Source organism: Artemia sp. Qi Xiang Cuo, chromosome 5 (genome assembly GCF_049724085.1).
Source record: "Artemia sp. Qi Xiang Cuo chromosome 5, ASM4972408v1, whole genome shotgun sequence".
Classification (NCBI taxonomy): domain Eukaryota; kingdom Metazoa; phylum Arthropoda; class Branchiopoda; order Anostraca; family Artemiidae; genus Artemia; species Artemia sp. Qi Xiang Cuo.
In genome coordinates this window covers 74,605,443-74,625,695 of record NC_142798.1, presented here as the reverse complement: position 1 = coordinate 74,625,695, position 20,253 = coordinate 74,605,443, and the positions used below count along the sequence as shown (strand labels likewise).

Sequence of the window (20,253 nt, the reverse complement as noted above, 5' to 3'; positions counted from 1 at the left end):
AAAAGTCATAGAATCTTAATGAAAATCTTACCGTCAGATTCAGCGTATCAGAGAACCTTACTGTAGAGGTTTCAAGCTCCTATCTGCAAAAATGTGGAATTTTGTATATTTTTTTTTCTACACAAGCCCAGTCAATGATTTCATTCCATTTACTATCGTTGTCTGGACTTGAATAACTCGGTACAATAAGTTGAACAGGGAATATATTACTGATAGGCATATGGTCTGAAGAATTTTTAGGCATATGGCTATTAGGAAATTTACAAGATTTTGAAACTATCCCAAAAAATAATTGTATTGAGCTCAGGGCCGTATCCAGGATTTTTGTTCGGGGAGTGTTTTTTTTGGGGGGGGGGGGGTTAAAAAAGCTTTGAAAAACGCATCACAAATTTGTTTTTAATGCATTTTGTTACGTTTTTACGAGTTGGACAAACATTTCAGGAAGAAGGGGTTCAAAACCCTTACCCCGCAGGATATAGCCTTGATATGCGTTTTTGGAACGCATATAAGACTCCCTCAGCATTGGGTAACTGTCATTTTAAAGCGGTGTGTTGTTCCATTGTGATGATGGGCTACTGAAATCAGAATGGGTTTATGGTGCGTTTTAAATACATTTACTACTTTTATTTAAGTATTACTCTGTTAAAACGTTCCAAGCCTATACTGACGGTCATCTAATACAGAACTCCGCTATAATGATGGAATATTTGAAATCAGAAATGCGTGTTTTATGGGCTTTTTTGTGGTGTAGAAGTGAGCGCTAACGACCTCCCTCCATCTTTTTTTTTTTTGGGGGGGGGGGTTACCCTCATTAATTACAAATTAAATCTACAAAATTAATCTACATTGCACCTTAAGCGAAGCCGACGAGGGTGGGCTTAGTTTACGAAAAGTTAGGGGGGGGGGGATAAATGTGTTTTTTCGTATCTAGGGGGAGAGGCTAATTTGTTAGTTTTTCAATGGAAATCCCAAAAACGCATTTTTCAACTAAAATTATATAAAAAAAAGGTATTTATCAAAATATAGGAGGGGAGGCACCTCCACGCTTCCAATTGACGCCACTGAGGTTGATACTAAACGAGGAGACAGATGAAAATAACAATGAATAAAATAAATAGAATGAAATGCCTTTTTTTTTTAGCAATTATTTTAAGAATTGGAGAGGGAAATGGTGTACCAAGTTAAACTTATGTGCAACGGAACGTTACATTTTATTTTGCGACCCAGAACGGCATAACTTTTTTTTAATAGCTTGCAAAATTTAATAAATCAAACTAAATATTGAAAAAAAAGCACAAATTTATATTGAACTGACAACATTTATATTAATTTAAAGGAATATTATTTAAATTTAAAGTTTAAATTTATATTATTTAAATATATATCATATTAATTTAAATTTAAAGGTATAAAGGTAATTTAAAGGTAACAGCAAGAGCTGGTTTCTATTTGAGACACTAGCTCTAGCATCTGAAATACGCTAGATCTTGAGCTTAAATTATCACGGAATGTTAGTGCTCTTAAAATAAATTTAAGAGAAAAATCACTTAATTTTTCCTCTTTGTATGCGTGTTGCAATTATTAGTTTCAATTAGTGTTGTGCTCAATTCTTCCTTTAGGACTTGCTCAATATAAATATTATAATCCTAAATCTTGTGGCAAATGAATACACAGGGCCGGATTTAAAGCTTTGACGCTTCTTGACCCAAGCGTTTGTGCCGCTCCGTTTTTGCGAGATTTTTGGGATAATTCCCGAAAATTCGGCGGTAATGGAAGCACTGAACAGAGCAGAACTGATGAGCCAAAAGTAATGAAAGAGAGAGATGATACCGAACTCTCAGCTGTCATTCTTGAGAGACATCTGACTATTGATAAGTGGCTACAAAATTCGTGTGTTGTTTTAAAATCACTTCTGTGAATAGACAGCGTGGTGGCTGAGTGCACCTGGCACTTTGACGATTAAATCACATCAGTCCAGTTTTTATTAAGAAAAAAAATCACTCAGTGATAATTTATTGCGCCCTTAGGCCCAGGCCTAGTGAGCCTATTGGTAGATCCTGGCTTGTGAACACATCTAACATCTTATGCCATATTCCTCCCGAACAGAGCCATACGTAGCTCAGCTTTAAGTTGGTAAACATTATATAAATTCCGTATGCTTTTACTTGATGTAGACAGTCACCATGCCCCTAACAAGAATGATGGCATTCAACCAATTGAGATAATCAAACATAAACAGAAAGTTTGCTGCTGCTTCTACTATCATTACTACTACTAACAACTCACTGCAGCACGAAGCCACCTGAGGCCAACACAGCTACGTACGCTCCTTCTCCATCCTAATCTATTCAAATCGTCCCTCTTTACACCCTCCAAGGAAGTTCCCATTTCCCTGAAATTTTTTTTACATTCTCCCACCCCAACAGTGGACGACCTGCTTTCCGTTTACTCCTAGATGGTTGGCTGAAAAGGACAATCTTCGGCAATTTGTCATCCTACATCCACAGAACGTGCCCTAGCAATTTCATCCTTTCTGTCATTATAGACCTAGAAAGAGGGATTGAACCACATCTTTCGTACAGCCCACTGTTTGAGGAAAGAAATCTTAAAAAAACCTTTGGTGGTGGCGTGGAAGCACAAGTGCAAGGAGCTCCAACCACGCACTGCCCCCTAGTATATGAAAATAAATTGGCACGTCTATGTCTGAAATAGGCTAAATGAGAAACAAATTGTAGGAATGTTTAAATTTTAATTCAGCTACAAATGCATAGGATTTTTTTTATATATTTGTCAACCTTAGTCAACTTAAGACTCTCTGTTGCGTCTTACACCGATTTAATTTTTGTACAATGTACAGTCACACAAGACCTGTCATAGTGGTCTAGTGAATTTTTTGTTGTAGTTTTTGTGTTTATTTATCTTTACCCCTTTTTATTTATTATTTTTTATTTATCATTTTCGTTTTTGCATTATTTTATATTATTTTGTTATTTTATTTATTATTATTAAATATTTTATTATTTGAATGTTATTTTTTATTTTCTATGGTCAGAGTTCCAACTTATCATGACCAAGTGTGTTGACAGGCTCCAGGCTACTCCGACTTGCTAAGTTATTTAAGGCGATTTGCTGTAGTCAGGGCAACGCTGTTGTTTTTTTCTGGGGGGGGGGCGGAGGGATATCTTTCTTATTTTTTTGGGTATTTAATTTTTTTTTTTACCAACAATTTAATACTAATGAACTGTTTGATTGAATATTTTATTGTATATTTCTTATGATTGATTGTACTTATCTCTTTTTTATCGGTAATAAATTTGTACATGTATGCTAATAATTTTTATAGAGTTTATTGTTCAGCTAATGGAGTGAAGCCTCTTTCAACCGCCGATTTTGGGAAGATAATGAAGCAGGCCTTTCCAGAAGTTAAGCCAAGACGCCTCGGTGTACGGGGTCAATCTCGGTATTGCTACGCAGGCCTCAGGAAAAAAGTGAAGCTAGAATGTCCAAAGCCCCCTAATCCGGAGGCCAGACCTGAGGTAAAATTACACTGTCTCTGGATACAGGGTATATAATTGCTTCTCGGACGATACTTTCTAGATATTTAATTGAATTTATATAGCAAGGCGAGAAGGAGTAGGAAACAGATTCGCATACCCCTCGCCGGCTAGGGCGAAGTTTGACCCTAGACCAAACCGACAGCGGTCCGGTCAAAGTGATCAATTATATTTTGTCAGGTAGTTTTGCCATATACAGGAGAGCTTCTGGGACCAGGTTCCCAAGAAATCTCAAAATCTTAGATTTTTTAATGTGTTTCACTTTTGAGGCTTAACTAAATTAGCCTAGGTTGAAGCTATTCAAATAAAATCCCCAAAAAGTGCGAAGAGGTTCAGCATGATATATTTACAACACACAATCCTTGTTTTGGGAACCGTTAGCAATTATTTTTGTTTTCTAATCCAAAAGAATGGCACACGTTTTCCCTCTAATATTTGAAAAAATAAACCATTTTAATTATCAGTATTGACAAATATCGTTAATTTCTCCAAAAATTCTCCAACAACGATTCAATTTATTAGAGAAATAGCTAGTAATTTTTTTTCTGTAAATATTTAGTTGTGGACCTCTTCTAAAAGAAGCGTGCTAAACAAATAGAAGTAGTACAGTTAGATTCTTTATTTTATGTTATTTCCAAATATCATGGTTGCTGTTCTGACAATGCGTCCCACCCTGATGCTCCCAGATATAGCCCTAATTATAGATTTCTCTGTTATGCTGAATCTCGTGATGACGTTATTTCCCTTTTCTGAAATGGGTTTTTGTGTTCTCGGTTGAGTTAAATTTAGTTTTATGTTCGCTAAAACTAATTTAGTTAATTAATTAATTTTTTAAACTTGATTTAACGTTTGCTTGATTTTCGTTAATTAAATGAAATTTAGGTTAGCTATATCTTCTGGAACAGAAGAATTGTGAAAATATATTTTATTTGATAGGATTTTAAGAAGTGAATAGCAATGGAAGGAAACATGATTATCTGATTAATAGAAACATGCTTGATGTTTTAAAGCAAGAATTTCATGTTTTGGTATTTCTTAGTTTTTTATATATTCCTAAGATTATACCTGGGACCATGACAGGTGGGAGGGGGTGCATTGGCAGAAAAGTGAGCATGATATTTAAATAGAGCATAAAATAAATAGTCTAGTGGTACAACCTTTATTTCTTTAGCATGTTTCAGACGATGACCATGTTTCAGACCTTTCAGACGATGCCAACCACTAACTATATATCTTTTATCAACTTCTAACTTATTCGATTTCAACTTCTTCAATTTCTAACTTATTTTATGTAAATTACGACCCGGGAGGGCCACTAGGTGGTGTATAACATGTAAAAGCGGTATGACTTGCCACCAAGGCATTATTGTCCATGGAAGCATTTTTTTGGCATACAGTATACGGCTTAAACAGTTTTTTTTTTTATAACAAAAGCTTCAATTTCTAACTTAATTTATGTAAGGTATCACCCAGGATGGCCACTAGGTGGTGTATAACATGTAAAAGCGGTATGACTTGCCACTAAAGAAGCATTGTCAAAGGAAGCATTTTTTTTTCGGTGTACAGCATATGGTTAAAACAGTTTTTTATAACAAAAAGCTTCAATTTCTAACTTGTTTTATGTAAGTTACCACCCGGAATGGCCATTGGGTTGGTGTATAACATGTATTATATGTATGTATAATAAAACATTATAACATGTAACATGTATATAAGCGGTGTGACTTGCCACCAAGGAAGCATTGTCCAAGGAAGCATTTTTTCGGCATACAGCATATGGCTAAAACAGTTTTTTTTTTTTTTTTTTTTTTTTTTTTTTTTTTTTTTTTTAACAAAAAGCTTCAATTTCTAACTTATTGTATGTAAGTTAACACCCGGGGTGGCCACTAGATGGTATATAACATGTAAAAGCGGTCTGACGCCAGCAAGGAAGTTATGTCCAAGGAAGTATTTTTTTTTCGGCATACAGCATATGGCTAAAACTTTTATTATAAAAAGCTTCAAATTCTAGCTTATTTTATGTAATTTACCACCCTGGATGGCAACTTGCCATCAACGAATAATTTAGACCTGAAAGTAAGGAACAACATTAAAATTTATAACGAACAGAAATTATTATGTATATGAGGGGGATTGCCCCCTCGTCAATACCTCGCTCTTTACGGTAAAGTTCGAATTTTGTTCCAATTCTTCAAGAATGATTCCTGTAACAAAGGCCGTTTAATTAGAATAATTATCTCTTTTGAAAGTACAGAAAAAACTTTAGCGTAAATAGCGAGGTATAGACGAGAGGACGAACCCCCTCAAATACGTAATAATTTCTGCTCGTGTTAATTTTGAATGTTGGTTCTTGCTTTCAGTTGAAATAAACTTGTTTTTTTTTAATTTAATTTCTGCTGGTCTTTTTAATACTGCTGGGGTGACTTCGGGAGAAAATGAACGTGGGAGGGGACCTAGTTGCCCTCCAATTTTTTTGGTCACTTAAAAAGGCACTAGAACTTTTAATTTCCGTTCGAATGAGCCCTCTTGCAGCATTCTAAGACCACTGGGTCGATATTATCACCCCTGGAGAAAAATAAATAAATAAACACTCATCCATGATCTTTCTTCTGGCAAAAATTACAAAATTCCACTTTTTTGCAGATAGGAGCTTGAAACCTTTACAGTACGGTTCTTTGATATGCTGAATCTGATGGTTTGATTTTCATTAATATTCTGACTTTTAGGGGTTGTTTCCCCCTTCTTTTGGAAATAAGGCAAATGTTTTCAGGCTCGTAACTTTGGATGGGTAGCACTAAACTTGATGAAACTTATATATTTGAAACCAGCATAAAAATCCATTACTTTTGATGTATCTATTTGTATCAAAATTCTGTTTTTCAGAGTTTCGGTTACTATTGAGCTGGGTCGCTTCTTACTTACAGTTCGTTACCACCAGCTGTTTGATCAGTGAGCTCAAAAGCCAGAATTTCTGCCATGCAGGGTTGTTAATAAAAAAAAGGCATATCTCTTTTTTGAGTTCTTTTTTTTTTTAGAGCTACCAGCTAGAAGATATACCACAGTTGGCAAAACTTTAAAAGCCTGAGCAAAGTGAGAGCCACTGTCAAAGAAAGCTAAAGGTCCAAATTTCTCCCAGGCTACCTTAGTGTTAATTGTCTACAATTATAAGTTTTCAAACATATTTTGTTTGATTTGCCCTTATTAAAATTCGCGTATTGTATTAACACATGCTTTTTAATTTTATTTATTTAACTCTATTTATTTATCTTTATTTATTGAACTCTATTAATACATGTATTAATACCTATGGGTATGATAATATGATCACATATCAATTGTATGATTATTTTATTATTTATATAGTCATTTTTGCTATTTATACTTTCGAGTTTAAATTGTTGTGGGATTTTTTTCTAAGTCAAACTTGGAAAAAAAAAACTAAGAAAATGGACGTACTTGGAGAATAAACTAAGATTTAAGATGTTCTTAGGACGATAAAACAAGGATTAAGACACCAACATAAAAAAAAAGTCGGGAAAAGAATGCTAAAAATTTAATGAAGGGTTCACTATGAACATTATACATTAGTAGTAATAGCAATTTATTATCCAAAAAAAATAGAGACAAAATCAATTGGTAGCACACTAAAAGCGTCGCTTGCGAGGATGTGCTACTAGCAAACAATAACTAAAAAATAATAGAAGAAAAAAATAGACAAAAAAAACAAGCAAAAAACAACAAGCATAATCTATAATAAGCAGAAGGGTGAAACCGCTTACCGAAAACTAAACTTACATAAATAATTTATACACAATAAAACAACATAATATCATGATCCCGAAGCAATGAAAAAAACAAATAAAAACAATAAACAATTACTTTCAAATTTAATTCAATCAATCTCAATCAGTTTCAAAACTTATTAATGCTAATTTAGCCCATTTATTTTAATTAATTCCAATGATTCAATTTCGTCTGTGTCATTTAGTGGAATTTAGTTTATTAGCGTCAATTTTATGGCTAATTTAAACTTTCCATCAATTTATAGAATCCATCGCGAGAACCAGTTGCTCGATGGGCGGCTGATGAGCTTGATGCTGCAGATCAGATGTCCATCTCTACGGTCTTGGGATGGGCGAGGGACATGTTTGGTCGCAAATTTCAATCTGTTGCAGCACTGGCTGAACTCATCTCATCCCTGCCAGAAAACGGGAAACTCGGTAAGCTTGTTAACTTGTTTCCTATACTCTAGCACTGAATTACCAACGACGCCAGGATAAAGGTTTATTAATTTCCATGTTTCAACGTGACAACACAGACAAAACGCGGTCCTACCCAAAAAATTTCATTATTTATTAATCTACCAATTTTTTTTTTTTTAAATAGCTTTTTACAGGTACGAAGAAGTAGCGAAAAAGAGATACGAATCGATCTAACATGTGTCCAGATCTTGATCTGGACCGCGTTTTGTCTGTGTTGTCACGTTGAAACATGGAAATTAATAAACAGAACTAATTAGTTAAATTTGTCAAAGCTTTTCGTCCGCAAAAATTCAAACATAAACAAAGTGTTGATCAAACAGTTCATGGTAACGAACTGTAAGTAAGGAGCGACCGGGTTCAATAGTAACCAAAACTCTAAAAACGGAACTTTAATACAATAGATACATCAAAAGAATCGGATTTCTGATGCTGATTTTAAATATACAAGTTTCATCAAGTTAGGATTACCCATCAAAAGTTACGAGCCTGAGAAAATTTGCCTTATTTTCGAAAAAAAGAGGAAACACTCCCTAAAAGTCATAGAACTTTAATGAAAATCACACCATCAGATTCAGCGTATCAAAGAACCCTTCTGTAGAGGTTTCAAGCTCCTATCTGCAAAAATGTGGAATTTGGTATTTTTTGCCAGAAGAAAGATCACGGATACGTGTTTATTTGTTGTTGTTATTTTCCAGGGGTGATCGTATTTACCCAGTGGTCCTAGAATGTCGCGAGAGGGCTCATTCGAACGGAAATTAAAAGTTCAAGTTGCCTTTATAAGTAAACAAAAAAATTGGAGGGCAACTAGGCCCCCTCCCACGTTCATTTTTTCACGAAGTCACCCGATCACAATTTTGAGATTGCCATTTTGTTCAGCATAGTCGAAAATCTATTAACTATGTCTTTGAGGACGACTTAATCCCCCACAGTCTCCGGGGGAAGAGCTGCAAATTATGAACTTTGCCCATGTTTACATATAGTATTGGTAATTGGGAGTTATATATACGTTTTCAGGAGGGATTTTTTCTGGGGGGGGGGGTCACATGGGAGGATCTTTTCATGGGGGAAGAGAATTTCCTATGAAGTTGGCGCCAGATTTCCCAGCATTATTTAAAAAACGATCAGAAATTAAATAAAAAAAAGTTTTTTCAACTGAAAGTAAGGAGCAATATTAAAACTTGTCAATACCTCGCTCTTTACCCTAATGTTTTTTTTGGTACCTTCAAAAGAGCTATTTATTCTAATTAAATGGCCTTTGTGATTCAGGGATCATTCTTAAAGAATTGGAACAAAATTCGAACTTTAGCGTAAAGAGCGAGGTATTGACGAGGGGGCGAACCCCCCTCGTCAATACGTAATAATTTTTGTTCGTTTTAAGTTTTAATGTTGCTCCTTTCTTTAAGTTGAAAAAACTTGTTTTTTTATTTAATTACTAAAGATAACTACACCTTCGAAGGGAAGCTACTTCTTCCCAAGGTGTTTGGTGGCACGTGTTTTTACCTTATTTTTTGCTGAATTTTCACCCACGCCCCTTTTTTTAAATTTGGCACTTGCTACTACAATAAAAACTGCAAAGCTGCATATGGGGGTCTTAAAAAACAACAATTTAATTCTTGAGTTTTTCTAGATTTAATATGTAGTTGGTAGTGAACCAATTCCAACAATCATATTTCCGCTCACTGTCCTTGGTATTCGAAGAAAAGATACTTCTTCCCAAGCTATTTGGTGACACGTGTTTTTATCTTATTTTTTGCTGATTGTTCACCCTCGCCCCGTTTTTTATTTAAATTTGCGAACCACTTCCAACAATCAGATTTCCGCTCACTGTCCTTGGTATTCGAAGAAAAGCTACTTCTTCCCAAGCTATTTGGTGACACGTGTTTTTATCTTATTTTTTGCTGATTGTTCACCCTCGCCCCGTTTTTTATTTAAATTTGCGAACCACTTCCAACAATCAGATTTCCGCTCACTGTCCTTGGTATTCGAAGAAAAGCTACTTCTTCCCAAGCTATTTGGTGACACGTGTTTTATCTTATTTTTTGCTGATTTTTCACCCTCGCCCCGTTTTTTATTTAAATTTGTGAACCACTTCCAACAATCAGATATACTCTCACTGTCCTTGGTATTTGAAGCATTTTGTTTCCTGTGATGAATATGATTTTGTGACTAGCCTACAACTGTAATATGCACTCAAAGGACAAGATATTTATATTACTAGATTCACGAGTTCGTTGCTTTGTCATTAAAGTCAAGTAGTTGCGGGCTTCAAGCCATGGTTGAATTCTAGAAAAAGCCAAGACAGAATGTTTGAGTAAGTGAGAGACAAATCTCGCATAAGCTTTTTTTAGGATTGTATAAAATGATGTCATTTCACTTGTTGATAGATAAGGCGATCATCCATCCCTCCATACATCATTCCTAGGAAAGAACTAAGGCAGATAGTCATAGAACTAAGGGATGAAAGATCGGATTGATTTTGAGTTGACTTGTGAGGTGGTTGACTTTTGATTTTAGTGAGGGAGGCTTTGAATAAATTGGAATGGAGGAGGAGCATGCGTAGCTATGTTTGCCTTAGGCGGCTTGGTGCTGCGGTGAGTTGTTAGTAGTAGTAGTCGTAGTTTCGGTGACCGTGTTCAGAGATACGTTAACGTTCATGTATATGCAAAGTTGTAATCTGGATTATAAATTTGTCATTTCGCTTATAGTCCACATCCACTGGGGAGATCTGGATCCGGATCATGGAAATACTGTTCCATTAATGATGAGGACCGCTAGTTCAATTCCACAACTACGCTCGAAGGAAAGATTATGGATTCTGCTGGGTTGTGGGTCTCTTTTGTAAATTTTGCTCTTCCGCGGTTTGCCACTCGGCAATCCACTTTTATAAAGGTCTTTGTTTTGCTGATAATTCTCAGTCTTATTTCAAGAATTTGGCTTGTCAGTGGAAAACACTTCAGATCTAACTGTGGGTCCATACCGAAATTGTGAGATTTTGTAGTGCATCTGATGCAGTTATCGGGTCAGTTTATTCTCACCTTAACTTAAAATTCCAAAAATCTTTACAGTTTGATTCACTACGGGATATTTCTATTATAAAAATGCAACAAAAATAATGCCGGAATAGCAGGTATAAACCCCAGAAAACTAGTATTTTGGGGCGCTTCAAAGCTCATTGTCAAGGATTAAAAAACCAATCATGTTTTAGAAGTTCGACATCGAAACAAAATACAAAGCCAGAAATATAAAACTAGAAAAAAATCCGAATAAAAAGAATTCGGAACTTGTTCTAAAGCCATTATCCGATGACAAAATTCAAATCGGAAGACGAAGTAATATAAAATACTTCAATTTGAAAAGTGAAACGAAGATGGATTCAGAATGCGGTGAAAATGAGGCCAGAAAAAACTCAAGTTTCGGGACCATTTGTACACTCTGTTTTCACAACAAGATATATAAAAGCAAGATTACAAAAGGGTAAAGAGAAGAAAAATGTATAACTTACCCCAAAAACTCAAATTCCGTATAATCAAACTACACTTCCTTGAAAACGAAACTGAAAAACCTTAACAAAAAAACAACAAAACAAGTGCAAATGATTGAGACGACAGCCGTGGACTATAAGAAGGCTTTTAAAAGTCCTCTGCAATAATGCCAGTATGTGACCAGACCAAAATAATAACACGATAGTCCTGGACTAATGAAAAAACAACGTCTGAAACTTGTCTGCAATACGGCCAGTGTGTAGCCGGATCAAACGATATGCACGACAGACCTGGACTAATAAAAAATACGTTTGAGACTTATTTGTAGTATGGCCAGTGTGTGGCCAGACGAAACGACATGACTAAACCAGATATGGCTCAACCAAACAATAAAAACGGCAGCTATGGACTAATAAAAGAATACATCTAAAACCTATCTGCAACACAGCCGGTTTGCGGAATAAGATCTACTGTTGGCTATTGCTATTAGTAAATTATATAAAAAGCAAGTACAGAAGGAATTGAAATAAATTTTACTACCGTACTTTCTAATTCATCGAACTAGCTATCAAATGATTTTTTTTGTACTTGCCATAAGAGCAGTAACGCGCTTATTTTTTACGCTTTATATCGTAAAAAGGGGATTAACTTTTTCAGGTTACTTATCTTTCACCGATTCGTCTTACAACAAACAATGCTGTTGTCTGAATTGTATATAGGATAATCAGTTAACCAAATTGAGTTACAAATATTGCTATTAAGTGCTAGAATATCATTCTATTTAATTGAAAAAAAACTATTGTATGCTAATCCTTTCGTTCTTTAACTGCTTAGCCAAAGTTGAAATCTTCCTTTTTTGGACATACTTCTCCAGTGATTTAAGACTGTCTCTTACTTGGAGTCATATTTTTCATCCTCTATACAAAAATAAAGTGGTACAAAAAGATACTCTTGGACGGTTCCTTGATAAACCTGCCTCGGTTTTTTCTATTGCTGATGAACCGGGTTGTGAACCGATTTTTGTTTGCCAATTGTCCAGCAATTATATCAGCAATTATCTCGCAACCCTGTTGCGAGATTCTATGCCCTGCTTTTACTTTTTTCTGACGCCTATGTGGCAAAAGTGTGTGTTCTTTTTCTTGTTTGTTTTTGTGTTGTTGTATGGTCCTTTGACTGGAATCAAAGTAATAAATTGAATTATAGCCTGTGCTAATTCTGTTTATTTTTCAGATCACAACGAAAGTGAAACAGGGTCATTAAGTCCTAATTCCAAGTCGGCTCCCGTTGGGCGAGGCGGAAAACGAAAATGCTCAACTTTATCAATGGTAGTTTCTCTCTCCTCTGTCTCATATCTTTCTTTCCACTCTCTTTCTCTTCTCACTTTCATATCCCTCTTCTCTCTCCTCCCTCCTGTTCTCTCAATCCTCTTTCATTTTTATCCTCTGTCTCTTCCTCCTCTCTCCTCTCCTTCCTCTCTTTCATATCCTCTTTCTATCTTTCTTTCTGTTACTTAATTACTGTTATATTTGAAAGGTCTCCGACACGAGTGTTTCACTTTTTACTTTTAAAATATGATAATTCACTTCATTTAAAAAATAAATACTTGGGAATAAATTATAAAAGAAGTAGGTAGCCAATATGAGCTATTTGGGAGTCTTTGCGGCTGAAACAGACAAGGAATTCCAGCACAAAATAAAACTAACAAAAGAAAAATAGATATAAATTGACAGAACCGAAAAAGTTCATTCAATCATTAAAATCCTTCCTTAACGTTATAGTTATACATTTTCACAAGCAGATATACAAAAAAAAATACGCGGAATATAACTAAAAAAACATAAAAGAAAATAACACAAGGAACCAACAAGGACCTAGAGAACATATAACAGCCATCACATTTTTCTTAGATTCCTTTTTAAAACTTTGTCTAGAACACGGTGGACCGTGTTGGAAGTTAAAAAAAAAAATCACTTGAATGTCATTTTCTTGATTTATACATTCTTTTTGTGTCAAGCCCTGTTACTTAAGTGCTGGTTGATTTGACAGATGTCTGTCAATTTTATTTTTTTGATTTTTAACTCTCCTAAAAGTATGTTATTCCAGTTTATCCAAAAAAATAATAATACTCAGGAATACAGTCGACAAGAAATAGGCGGCCATAATTTACAAGTAATTCCAGCATAAAATGAAACTAACAGTAGAAAATAAGCATAAAACGAGAAAATACAAAGATTAATATGCTACCTTAACATTTTAATTTAAATATACTTACAAGTACATAAACAAAAACACACAGACTATAACTAATAGTCTGTGTCATATAAATAAACTTCTCTTTAAACTTTATTTGTACATATTCACAAAAAAAATCAGCGAAATGGTCTTAATTAAGAAACTAGTTACAGCAATATTTGATAATCATTAGTTGATAATTATAATGGATAATATCATTAAATTAGTTTATCAGTTTACAGAATTCTTATAAGTTCAGCTGATGCTGCCATTTCGTGTTTGACAATTCGGTTTTGTGCTCAAGTTAGAGATGTAGAATCAGACATCTCTAAAATTTTTGATAAGGCTTATCCATGGGCTGTGAAAGAAGCGTATAAAAACCAAAGATCTGTTTATCCTCGTAATGTTTGAAAGAAATTATTCCACAGCTGAAACCCAACTGAAATGGCTTGAATACGCGGGGGGGGGGGGGTGTTTTTACTAAGATACTAAGATAAAGAAGATTACAAGATAAGGGACCTGTATGACAACTAATAACCATACATAGCATACGACACCTTTTTTTAGATTGTTTATTAAAAGTTTTTAGCTCTAAAATATTTAAAAAGTCAAACATACTAACTGCAAAAAAAACTTCTCTTTAAAGTATCGTTTTATTTATTTATGTATCACTCTGCTTGAAGTCCTATTCCTCAATGCCGTTCTATTTGACAAACTGAATTGGCCAGTAATGGCAAATAAGCAAAATCAAAGATTATAAAATCGCAAAAGGGATAAGGTATGACAAATATATTGAATTATTAAAAAAAAAAAAGAATTGGTGAGAAACCCTTACATTAGAAATAGAATTTAGCACACAGATGTTTTAAATTTATATTTTTTATGCTATAGTAACTTACTTAACTCTATCAAGAATTTTGTACTTTCAAGTCTCATAAAAATATGCCAAAAAGGAAAAAAGAGGAAAAGTAAAGTATATGAAAGAAATAAATAGCCTAAAGTGAAACAAACAAAAGAAAAATTAGCACAAATTGAAAAAAAAACATACCGGTAGTCTTTCGGTCATTACTATCCTATCTTAGATTATTGTACATATACACTAACGGCGGTACTTAAAAACATTCACTGAGTATAACTAAACAAAACTATTAAGAACAAAAAAGGACCCAAAGAGCAACTGAAAACCATGCATAGTATAACACACCCTTTTTTTTAGATTCCTTTTAAAAACTTTAGGTCTATAATACTTTTAACATCTCTAGGATTTATCACTCGTAAGTTTGTCAATTGAATTTGCTGTTGTCAAGTGAAAAAGTATAAAATTTTTCAAAAAAAGAAGAAATTAACGGTAACAGGTCTAATACAACACCCTGACTGGACTGAGAATGCAATAAAAATAACAGGATTGTGATTCAATAAAAATAGAAGCAAGTGACAGAATAAAAAATAAAAAAAATACATAGCAATAGTTCTAACTACGTACCTTTTTTAAATGTAAATTCACGATGAGATGATGTAACTTCTATGTATAAAACAAAAGTATTTGCTTAAACTGTATAAATTGTCTTTAAAATATATCAATTCAGTTTATTCAAAAAAAAAAAAAAAAACTCTGGAAACAAATATAATATAAATAGGCCAAAAACAAAAACAACTCCTGGATAAAATTAAACAAACGATTGAAAAATAAACGTATAGTGAGAGAACTAAAAAAAAGAACAAAAAAGAAAAACAACTCCTAGACAAAATGAAACAAACTATGGAAAAATGAACGTAAAGTAAAAGAACTAATAGCCATTACAATACTACCTTAATATGATGATTATACATATTCACGAGTAGAGATACATGAACGAAAGTGTAACTAAAGTATAAGATACACAAGGTATCAAGGTATAAGAAAGCCATCAAGAACCAAAAAGGACCTGACGGGCAACTAGTTACAATACTTAACGTTACATATCTCTTTTAGATTCTTTTTAAAAGGTTTTCGGTCTATATAAGGGTGTATCCAGGATTTTTTTTTGGGGGGGGGGGGGTACAATAGGAAACTTTAAAAAAGCATAAAAGATATTAAGTTTTTACGCGTCGGACGAAAATAGTCACTGTTAGTGACTATTTTTATCTATAGTGACTATTAATGACTATTATCAATCATAGTTCAATTGTCACTAAAAAGTTTATCAATTTGTTTCACTCTTGTCAAGCATAAAACAATAGAATTTCAAAAAAGTAAAGAAATTAATGGTAACAGGTCTGATACAACACCTTGAATGTACTGAGGAAGCAATCGTTTTTGACCCAAAAAGAGCCAGGAAAAAAAAAATTTCAATATATGGGAGTAGTAGGAGTAGGAGTAGTACAATAATTTATTCTAAAATAAAGTACAAACATTTATCAGTGGCACAGCAAAGGCTAAGCTTGTGAAGGCATGCTGTGAAAATAATGATAGGAAAACTGGAAAAACATCAATTAGTAGAATTTAATATGTGTAAGGAAATGAATGTTTAAACTATTTTAAGAATAAGGAACTAGGGGTAAGCCTCTTTTCAATACCCATATAAAAAAAAGGATACTAATAGCACATGTTTACCAGTTCCTAGACCTTTTGTTCAATTTAAACACAATTGACCGGCCAAAGAGAGAAATTTTTAAAATTTGATCCGAAACAGAAACAAACCTAATATTTGCCTTCTTGAAGTTCAAGATTCATTATGTTTTATTTATAAAAATATATAATGTTTTCCGTCAAACTTAGTATTAAATTTACTTTAAATAAATGAATTTATTAGTATTATATTACTACAACTACTACTAACAACTAACCGCAGCACCAAGCCGCCTGAAGCCAACACAGCTATGCACGCTCCTCCTCCATCCCAATCTATTCAAAGACTCACTCTTTGCACCCTACCAGGAAGTTCCCGTTTCCTTTAAATCTTTCTTTATGACGTCCTCCCGCCACAGACGAGGACGACCTGCTTTCTGTTTAACTCTAGACGGTTGGCCGAAAAGGACACTCTTCGGCATCTGTCACCCTTCATCCGCAGAACGTGCCCTAGTCATCTCAACCTTTCTCTCATTATAGCCCTAGAAAGTGGGATTGAACCACATTTTTCGTGCAGCCTACTGTTTGAAATACGGTTAGTTATCGGGTACCCAGAACAACCCGTAGGCAATTTTTCTGGAAAACATCTAGCAAATCTTCATTCGCTTTTCGGAGCGCCCATGCTTCAGAGCCATTTTTTTACCACTGTCATCACTGTAGCTTCCGATATTCTAATCTTGGTTTGCACACTTATCTTCCTATTCTTCCAAACTTTTTTAACTATGAAAAAACACCCTGAGCCTTGGCTGTTCTACTTTTAACATCTTGTCTGCTCCCATCGTCTTTACTAATAATACTACCAAAGTAAGTGAAGCTGCCCACCTGATCAATCTTTTCATTACCCAACGTCACCTTTTCATCTTCTTTCATTCCTAGCCTTAGTGACTTAGTCTTCTTAACATTAATTTTCAAACCTATTCTAGCAGCCTGAACTCGCAAAACCTCTAAAAGTTCATTAATTTTGCTCACACTTTCATCTAGGATGCTTAAATCATCAGCATAATCTAAGTCCAGGGGAGTTTTTCCTCCCCATTTGATTCCATGGATTCCCATTGCCTTTCCTATGCTCCTTAAGACAAAATCCATCAAAACGATCCATATAAAGGGGAATAGGACACAACCCTGTTTAACTCCTGATTTAATACAAAACTAGATGCTAACTTCATTTCCTACCTTAACGATAGCAGTGTTATTCTCGTACATAGTACTAATCACTTTAATGTATGGAACACAGATATACTAACGAACTCAGATATACGAACACAGATATACACTAATATATAGAATATATAGAACAATCATTTTAATGATAGAACACAGCCCTGCTTAACTCCTGATTTAATGCAAAACCAGCTGCTAGCCTCATTTCCTACCTTAACCGCAGCAGTGTTATTCTCGTACATAGCACTAATCACTTTAATGTATTTGTCAGGTATATCATACAAGGATAAAACCTTTACTAAAGCTCTTCTATCAACAGAATCGAATGCTTGCTCATAATCTATAAAACTGAGGACCAAAGGTGTTTGACAACTCAAGCACCTCTCAATTACTAACCTAAGAGTGAAAATTTGGTTGAGACAACAACCTCTACCTTTTCCAAAACCGTACTGTTCTTCTCTTAAAACTTTGTCTACAGCATCTCTCAGTCGAAAAAGTGTCATATTACTAATTAATTTGCTACCTACAGAGACCAAACTAATGCCTCGATAATTACCACACTCACTTTTATCACCTTTCTTATAAAGTGGCTTAATTAAGGCTTTCCTAAAATCGTTAGGTACTTCTCCTTTTTCAAAGACCATATTCATAATCTTCAGTAACTTATTTCTAACCTCAAAGCCATCATATTTAAAAAACTCATTTACCACACTATCAGCACCTGGAGCCTTATTATTCTTTAATCATTTTAGTGCTGTCGCTAATTCTTCTAGATTACATTAATAATGACTTACAGACTTAGTATTAGGATTTGTTTCGTTTTGAGATTCAAACCTAGTCAGATCCGTTGTGGAATTCAAAAGGCGCTATTTGATACCTCTTCATAATGGTTAACCCCTCCTCCTCCCCCCCCTTCATCAAATTATGGTCGCTAGATTTGTTCAGTTCGTTTTTTCTGTATTTTATTTGGCTCTTGACATAATTTTAAGGTTTTTTTTTAATGTGATACAACTTATTTTCTCAAATCCAGAAATAGTTGGAATTGGGAGCTTTGGATGTCAATATTGTGTTTGCCTTGGCTTAAAGACCACTGAATAGTAAAAATAAAACTTATAATTCTAACTAGGATATAAAATAAATAATGTAACTAGGATATAGAATAAATAAATGTAAAGCTTAGCATATATTGAATACGTAACCTAACCTAGGTACCCTTTTTTCCCCTTCATCCCCAAAAAACTAAAGTTTAAACCTTTTTCACAGAGGGAGCAATACCTCACAAGTTAGCGGAAACCTGTTTTCATTAGGATTTCATTAGATTCTAGATGCGGTTCTTCGCGTGTTTACTGGATTCTTAACAAGTCCCAAATCTTTTTCTTTCTTCTTCTTCCAGTTTCCTTGAATTTCCCAAATGTTTATTTATCGTGTGTCTAATGTATCCACTTTTAGGAGAATAGAAGGGGGCGTGGTGGCAAAAGAGGAAGACCCCCTAATATAAAACAGGACGGAAGGATTCCTAATGTACATGATGTGAGTTTTCCTTTTTTTCCTTTTTGTTAATTTTCCTTTTTCTGTTGCATTTAAGGATGAATTTAAGTAAATATGAAATAGAAATAATTTCGTCAACTGTAGAATTAAAAACACTTCCATGATACAATAAAGCTGACAGAAGTGTTAATATGGATTCACCAGATTGAAAAAAGATTAGAGCAGACTTTGCTGTTCATTCTGAACAATCTAGATAATTGGACTAATTTAGAATGGAAGTTTTAGAATGGAAGCATAAAGTGATCTTCTTTTCTTTTCTATCTCTTTGTAGGACATTTCCCGCTTTTAGTCAGAGTTGAAAAGCTCAGAAGTGGAAACTGTCTATATACGTGAGCCCAAGGTAGCCACCCGGTGAGAAAAAATCACTAGATTTCAAGGATTTCTTAGTTGATTTAGTGATTTTCTTCAATAATCTAGTGATTTATGTGCTGATTTAGTGATTTTTTTTTGTTTACGTAATATAAAAAATCATAAGAAAAGGTGAAGGGTGGAAACCCTGGGTAGACTAACGAAAGCTAAAACCTAAATTTGGAATCACCAGAGATAGACAAAAGATAAAGGCCAAATATTCGTTAGTTTTTACCATTTATGCCTTTCTTTTTTCAGAAACTGACTTCAATCCTGGTTATTGGCGAAATATAACCGAAAAATTTTCAGAATCAGGCTTCATATCTTTACTCTAACCCTACAAAAAAATAATTTCAAAAGGTCATTTTTTCTCTATTTAGAAATAAAGTACCAAGGGTAGTGACAATGAAAATCTTCTTGGAATTGGTTAAGTTGAAAAATACACAACCTTGTATGTCTTTATAAATTAGGAATCACTTTTTTAGTGAAAAATAGCTCCATATGCATTTATAATAAATAATTTTTTAGACCTCATTTTTGAAATGAGGTCTTTTGTAGACTTCATTTGCATTTAGAAAATTTAACAAATTAATATATAGAGAAAATAGATATAGTATTTTCAAACAAATCAAATAAAACAAAAGTTCACATAGGATAAGTCCTAAGTGACTGATGTGACATAGAATAAGTCCTATATTATTGGATAGTGGAACATATACAAAAAACTCTGGATTTTTCGAACATATATAGAGACCATCATCAGCAAATAAACCAAAGTATTACCATTAAAACAAATGATATTTATTCTGAAAAGACAACAAATACTCCCGGGTCTATTTATCTCCTCATGACGGTCATCAGTATTTATCTACTCATGACGGGATATGTGATCGAAATATCCAGAACTTTTATATCTGTTTCACTGTTTAATAAAAAGACTTATCCCTACTTAAACTTTTATTTGCTCGTTATGGGAAGGTAGCGTGGTCTTCGAAAAAATACCTAAAACAAAAAAGTGGACAAAAAAAAATTAATAATAAAGAAACCTGAATATTTTG

At 34.0% G+C, this 20,253-nt stretch overlaps 1 protein-coding gene across 3 annotated transcripts in view; it reads left to right on the top strand.

Annotated features, from left to right (window-relative positions):
• LOC148952513 (uncharacterized) overlaps positions 1-20,253 on the top strand; it is a 183,321-nt gene that overhangs the window by 33,237 nt on the left and 129,831 nt on the right. For 2 of the 3 annotated variants that reach the window (XM_089088997.1, XM_089088998.1), the window contains exons 5-8: positions 3,344-3,536; positions 7,603-7,774; positions 12,529-12,623; positions 18,749-18,829. In XM_089088997.1, the coding sequence (XP_088945123.1) occupies positions 3,344-3,536; positions 7,603-7,774; positions 12,529-12,623; positions 18,749-18,829 (541 nt within the window). The remainder of the gene's footprint in view (positions 1-3,343; positions 3,537-7,602; positions 7,775-12,528; positions 12,624-18,748; positions 18,830-20,253) is intronic. The other variant, XM_089088999.1, reaches the window with a different exon arrangement.